This window comes from Macrobrachium rosenbergii, chromosome 10, assembly GCF_040412425.1.
Source record: "Macrobrachium rosenbergii isolate ZJJX-2024 chromosome 10, ASM4041242v1, whole genome shotgun sequence".
In the NCBI taxonomy this organism is placed as follows: domain Eukaryota; kingdom Metazoa; phylum Arthropoda; class Malacostraca; order Decapoda; family Palaemonidae; genus Macrobrachium; species Macrobrachium rosenbergii.
In genome coordinates this window covers 16,887,553-16,895,052 of record NC_089750.1, presented here as the reverse complement: position 1 = coordinate 16,895,052, position 7,500 = coordinate 16,887,553, and the positions used below count along the sequence as shown (strand labels likewise).

Sequence of the window (7,500 nt, the reverse complement as noted above, 5' to 3'; positions counted from 1 at the left end):
TATATATAACTTTTGACTCACATCTTACTTTTGATAAACATCTAATGAAAGTTTCAGCAAACGCCGGACGAAAGCTAGCTATTGTTCGTAAGGCCTCATATATTTATAACAGTGATAAAATAATTGCAACCTGTTTTGGGTCATTTGTACTGTACTACCTTTACCGTAATACTGTTCTCCGATGTGGATGTCTGCTTATTCCAGAGATTTATCGGTTTTAGATAGAGTTGTTCTTGGTGGAAGGTTTCTGTTCCCTAATATTAGCAGGTATGTCTTGGACCATCGACGGATGGTCTCTTGTTTGTCACTTTTTCATAAGTTGTATTTTAATAGAAATCTTTCAAATTCACAATTGATCCCTGATCTCCTTTTCCTGCCAAGAGAGAGCAACCAGATTCGCTGAACAGCAGCATCAATATGCTGTAAATGTGCCTCGCTGTCGAACTTCTCAGTTCCAGAGGTCCTTTATTCCTCACACCGTTGGATGTCGTGTAATTGGAATTTCAGAAGTTCAAGCGAAGATGCAATGCATCACTGCCCTAATGCTATTCTCCTTGCATTCTAATACTGTACATTTTTATCTATTTATAAATATTTATTTTCTTTTGATGAGTGAGATCTCTTCACTCTGTATTTCCCTTTACCTTCTGTTACTTCCTAATAAGCACCATATTCTTTGGAAGCTTGAATTTCAAGTCAATGGCCCCTGCGGGCTCGTTCCATATGAATAGTGTTCACCTTCTGAATAATAATAATAATAATAATAATAATAATAATAATAATAATAATAATAATAATAATAATTATGTATATATATATATATATATATATATATATATATATATATATATATATATATATATATATAAACTGTGTGCGTCTGTTTGTGCTTTGACTTTGTTAAAAACTCAAGAATTTTAGATTTCCACATAATACTGCCTCCCTAGATCAGTAGGAGAAATTAATGAATAAAGCCCTGTTATTAAAAAAGAGAAACAATCCTGTGACATAGCAGACATTATATGTCTATTTCAGCTCTAATAAAAGTCATCTAAAATCAGTTGATAAATGTACGATTAGTACTCGAAATTTTGTAACTGCTGTCTGAATACTTGTGAGAAACTAGCATGGGAAAACTATCAACAAGCGGTATCTATCAACTATTTACTTGCTATAGCTTACTCGCTAGCTGAATGTCAGCTAGTTTCTAAGACTTTTTTTTTAATCTCAGATTCTTAAAAGCCATATGCTAGTGCTGTATTTGATATTTATATGATTACATAAAATATGATTAAAAAGTGCAAGTGAGTTGTGAATATATTATATCGAGGGTCAGTGATCAAGGCGTACTCAGGTTTCTTTCACCTCTTGATGGAAATGTAATAAATGAAATAAGAGATAAAACACCATGTCTTGTGCATTCGTTTTCGTCCTTGGTCGATTTACATATTTTTTTTATCCCTTTTCTTGATATTGTGCCGTCTTCCCATTTATATATATCTTTAAACACCTATCTATTTGTCTGTCTATCGAGTGTGTCAAATACACATGTCCAAAAATCACTGCATTTTTTGTATTACAAGTTTCCCCAAACTCACTTTTCTAATTCCCAAGTCTAATTCCCGTAAACTGATTTCATCAACTCCTCTAATCCTCTAATCCTTTTGCTGGATATAACAGCGATCTGGTACACTGCCTCGAGACGCCTCCCTCGTGAAAAAGACAGATACTCCTAAGAATATTTTTAACCCGTGCAGGCAGACTATCACCTCCCATGCTATGCCCAACAGTTTAGGAAAAAAATGCAGAGGCGCATTTTGCCGGGGGAATCATACAAATTCAGCATTTTCGTTCTAAGTTAGGAACCCTTTGCTGCCTAAGTCTACTATTATTGGTGTTACGATTTCATTGTTATTTTTTGTTATTAGTATCCCCAGTATCTGTAAATTACTTATTCTGTTCTTCAAGATTTACAAAAAATTTCAGTATTAAATCCTGTTACTATAGTGTAAGTAACATGACGTTGTGTTTGTTGCCTGTAATAATTGCAAGGTAAGAGTACGAGGAATTTTTTTTTTTTTACTCACATACTCAAACAATGGCAAGGTATTAAGATAACGAAACTCCTTGTAGTTAACTACAACAAAGATACCACACCGCTATTTTAGGTGACAATCTGGGACAATAATTGATCTGTTATTAATTAAACTTGGCTGAATTTTATTATTTTTCCAGATTAACTTACCTTACCCCGCAAAATTTAAAAAATACCTTGCAACAACTCCCTAATTATACTTGACAAAAAAGAAACCTAAATAATATAGCGCCTAACTCTGTCTTGCGAGTATTTTTCTATTGCTAAGATATTCTGACAAAATGCTGTCACAGCACAGTTGATGAAACTGATGATGTTGAAAATGCTATTTTAAGTGCTAAGGCAATATACAATGATAATAATAAATGAACGTTTGTCACTTTATAAGAGACCTTTATACACATGCAACAAACAAGAAGAGGAACACAAACTACCAAAAAGGATTATCTCGTTGTATGATGCAATCATAGGCTACCTTTTCCTCCTTGCTTTCACATAGAAACATATAAGAACCGCCTGGGGTAAAATGAATGAAATATGAATTACTTAAAAATTAAACACTTTTTGCCATGCAGCACAAGACTTCTCACGACCCCAGAATCCAAAACAAAAGGACAAAGAAGGTGGAAGCTAGATGTCCTTAACTCACCTGGGCGTTGGAGTACTTGGTATGCATCTCCCTCCATTGAGGCACGGATTGGGAAGGCAAAAGGATGAATGGGTAACGGCAGCGACATTCGGCACGTGTGCTTGACTGGAGTTCGTGGAAGCAGACTTCGAATGGTGTTGATAATAGTAAGAATGGTGGTGGTGATGATGATGGAGGAACTCTGGCTTCGTCTGACAGCTGCAGCCGCTATTAAAGGTAACTAGACGCGGAGTCACTAAAGCCGTTGAATTGGCATCCACGACCCACATGTAGTCGACTTTCGCAGGAGCCGGGGAGGGGGGGATAGAGACGCACACGCCCACCCCGACGTCCACAATTCCCACTCCGGATTCGTTCGAAATCTGCCGGAGAAAAGGAAGTGCAAATGGAGATTAACGTGTTGAAAAAGCAAGTAAAAAATGCTCCGAAATTTCTTTGGTGCAATCGAGTTTTCTGTATAGCGTATAATGCTGTATGAAACTCTCAGCCACTGCCCATGAAACTCAGTCGTGGCCCATGAAACTTTCAGCCACGCCCTATGGAACTGTCAGCCGCAGCCCATGAAACTTTCAGCCACGGGCCTGTGGTGGCCTGCATTGTTGGCATATATAGCGGTGCCAAACGCACGATCAAGGTAAACTTTAATCTTAAATAAAATAAAAAACTAATAAGGCTAGAGGGCTGCAATTTGGTATGTTTGATGATTGGAGGGTTGGATGACCAACATAGAAGCTACAGGAAAAAAAATTTTATTTGGTAGAGAGTAACGTAAAAAAAATAAAAAGAAAATAAAAAAAAGGAAATCATCCAGAAAAGATAAAAGAATCAAGCGCATACCAAAGGAAAAAGCAAAATCCCATCACATGGACAACCACACCTGAAGGCGATGAAGTAATAACAGCTGGTCCAGAGGATTCATGAGACGCGATGTGAGCCACACGCGCGTGCCAGCTTTGATTGCGTTCGGTAACTGGATGGACTTTGCTTCCAGGGAGAGAGCTTCCACGTCCACATTCGCGACGGATTCCACAGATGCCGTCAGCCTCTCGATGGGAGATCTCGTTGTCGGCTGGTCCACCGAAAAATGAAGAAATAAATAAAATAAGAATGAAAATCTGTTCTGCGTATGATAATGGAGAGCTGAGGGAGTAATCGTGGCATTAGTTTCGTTTTGTGAGGACTGTATAAGTATAATTTTGTATGCATGCTCAGGTTGTAAGGCAGCTTTCTTCATGAGTATAGTTGTGTGAGATTCCTTTATAAATATGGGAAATCCCTTTATAGTGCTCTGCATTGCTTGTGGTATATTTTCTAATATTTTTATGGGGAAATCAATTGATTTCTTAATGAGCCTTAGATTTGTCTTTGATAATTGAAGAAAGGGAGATATTACGGATTTGAAAGGGTGACTGTTCCGAAAAGTATACTTGTAAATGTAGAGGATTTTTATTACTTACAAGTTAGAGAGAGAGAGAGAGAGAGAGAGAGAGAGAGAGAGAGAGAGAGAGAGAGAGAGAAAGAGAGAGAGTGAGAGAGTTGAAAGTATGACTGTTAGAAAAAGCATAGTTATAAATGAGGAGAACTTTTATTACTTACAAAAGAGAGAGAGAGAGAGAGAGAGAGAGAGAGAGAGAGAGAGAGAGAGAGAGAGAGAGAGAGACGTCATTCATTTGTGACAATCAACTATAATGCAATTATTATAAATAATCTACACGACAGCAACATCTTGCAGAAAGATCAGCACTTCTCACCAAGAAATACCACAATGTTTGGATGCCCTTAGAATAAAAATCTGTTGGCTGACGGTAAAGTCGTTAGTAAATTTCGTAAAGGCCTCTTCCAAGGGACGTGATCTGATTCTCTTATTATCAGGACGGCCCAGGCCCAAGAGCCTTGTTGATTCGACCTAGTAACAATGACCGTTATTCTCGGGAGAAGATACTTTGACGTGGATGAGGTACCAAAACAAAGGCTTAAACAGTTAAATTTCCTTTTTTTTTATGTCAGTGTAGTCTAATAGGAAATATGTTATACTGATTATAAATTTTGGTCTTTATTAGAGTCAGATTGCTCTCTCTCTCTCTCTCTCTCTCTCTCTCTCTCTCTCTCTCTCTCTCTCTCTCTCAACAATGAAATGAGCTTTGTTGAATGCATTTGCGACCCCATAAAAGAGGAAAAAAATAGATATTTATGAAAATGTATTACATACAGTAGATATTTGCTGCTACGTAAAAGATGAAAATTTAGATACATATGAAAATTTATTGTAATCGGATTCAGAACAGTTGGCTTAGCAAGGAAAAAAACCGAACTGATAAAAAAATAGCGAAGGCATGAAGAAAATAATTGAAATGATATACATCTATTTTAAACTTGAGTTCTGATCTAGTAAAAGAAATAATAGATACATATGTATATGAATGTGCATGTAGATCCGGCTGAAAAACAACCACAAATGATTATTCCATGGAGGGCAACTAGAAATGGGATGAGTTTATGCGGAGTTTGCTTTTTCATTAAAATGAACACGTTCAAATGTCTTCAACAAAACGTGAGACTTCAAAATTCGTATCATGAATCATCACATTGTACGACCAGCTTTCGAAATAAAAGATAGTATTAAATAGAAAAGAATATAGGACATAATCAACCCTCAGCAGAGCCTGAATCTATTTTTCCAGTGCTAAAGAATAAACTGAACTGTTGGCAAGTTGCTGATAGTGATACCCTTTCCCATAAAAAAAGAGAGACTGAAAAAAGTAATTATAAAAATGCAATGTCCAAAGTTTCATCCCATTCACATTGGTCCTAATGGCAAGGACATAGCGGAAACTGCTTGAAAATTTTTGAAACGGTTTGCATTACATTTCTCCATTTGCAAAGTTCCAAGTTTAATGCATTCTGATCGTAAGGTCTTGAACATTCTTTGTCAATGGCTCTGTGATGTCACAAAAGTCATCCAGTTTGCTATTTTTTTTTTCTAAAATTGGTAATGACTTTAAATGAAAAATAAAGTTACAGATTTTGGACAATAAAATTTTATCCATCTTCCATTCTGTGCCATTCGCTTGCAAACATAAATTCATTACAAATTAAGATAATAAAAAAAAAATTATCATTTCTGTTCCGCGTATTATTTCACTGAATGGTATCATCAGCTGCATTTCCACTTACTGTAAACTTCGAATGCGGATTATTTTTATCCCATCTAGAAGCAAACAGTTTTGAATTAAACTGGATAGCATACATCAAATCAACGCACTACTCCTCTCCAGAGAAATTCGTTCCAAGTCAGACGAAGTCTACTCACTATAAAGACCGAACGGTTAAGTCATAGCGACGAAGCAAATTAACGACAGTCGTACCTGGACTGCATAGCAAAGCTAACTCAAGATAGTGAATGAGTATTGTTAGCGGGCTTTACCTTTCAAGTTGCCAGGGCAAATAACTCCCAAATAGACTCAGAATCCGAACGGACGGGATGGTTCATCAGGATTTGCCTGGAAACAAATTCAATTTCCCCAGATCCGAAATGTATTCATTTGCAGTTCACTTGGCCCCATTTTTTTCGGCCTTTTTTTCTCGGCTTATTTCATTTATGGAATAGCTTCTTGAATAGGTAATGAATAACTATATTCATCAATATCTTGTGATGTTATCATGGGAGCACTGGATATTTATGCTGCTTTTTTATATTTAATTTGCACAGTTATGTTTTTTTTATTCCTTCTGCTTGTTTCCTTCCTTCTATAGTATTTATTAAAATAAATACCATAAATGGAAGACAAGCATTTGGACTAAATATAAAAAAAGTATCAATCTACAAATGTTCTCATAAGCAATTACGGTTTTCTTTTGCAGAAAACAATAAGAAAACGTATTTTTTTGACTACTTGTACTTACTGTATATATATATATATATATATATATATATATATATATATATATATATATATATATATATATATATATATATATATATATATTTGTCTGTGTGTATGTACGTATGCGCATGTAATGTTTGAAGAGCGTCATAATAGCCAGTGGCGTAACAGTTTCTCTAGGGAAAAGGTCTCAGGTGTGTACATAAAGAGATCATGGAGCCGTAGAATTCCTATTTTTAATTTTAAGGTTATTTTTGGGTACAGTGCTTCTCAAAAGAATTCATGAGTACCTGTTGCTCAGTAGCCTTTGGAATTATGTAAGGCGATCTTATATAAAAACTAAAATCTCCCAACATGAACGCTGTTCCAAAAATGAGAAAATAACTTTTTCTTTGAACTGCGGAGGATTTTTCTTTACCATTGGGATTTTTTTTCCCAATTGATGTATTTTTAGATGACTGCAAAAATTATGGAAAGACTCTCCTAACATTCTGATGTGTCTAGGTGAATATTCTTCCAACATAGACATAAGTACAAATGTTACGTTACTCATATTTTTTATGAAAAGTATATTCAAATGTTAACAAAAATAAAATACAAAATTCTTCTAATATAGGTTACTAGACCTAAAACTTATTACGCAAACAGATTACACGGGAAGGAACTGCAAACGTTCCCATTAAATCTATTTCAATCTTTAAACTTGAAGTAGAAAAGGAAGAAGAGGAAGAAAAAAATCGTCACAAGAACAACATTTCATTCTTTACCTGATCTTTTGCGATGAGTTCAATCGGCGTGTGAGTCGTTATAGTGATTGGCACTGCACAGTTGACGATATCCCGACTGTAACTGGCTACAGTTACAGTGACATT

The 7,500-nt window shown here is 35.7% G+C and overlaps 1 protein-coding gene across 1 annotated transcript in view; it reads right to left on the bottom strand.

The window, feature by feature from the left end:
* Positions 1-7,500, bottom strand: part of LOC136842514 (putative neural-cadherin 2) — a 147,872-nt gene that overhangs the window by 20,297 nt on the left and 120,075 nt on the right. Inside the window, exons 15-17 of the mRNA XM_067109921.1 lie at positions 7,396-7,500; positions 3,622-3,813; positions 2,745-3,106 (exon numbers count right to left, since the gene is read on the bottom strand). The exon at positions 7,396-7,500 is cut by the window's right edge and continues 58 nt beyond it. Coding sequence (XP_066966022.1) covers positions 2,745-3,106; positions 3,622-3,813; positions 7,396-7,500 — 659 coding nt within the window. The remainder of the gene's footprint in view (positions 1-2,744; positions 3,107-3,621; positions 3,814-7,395) is intronic.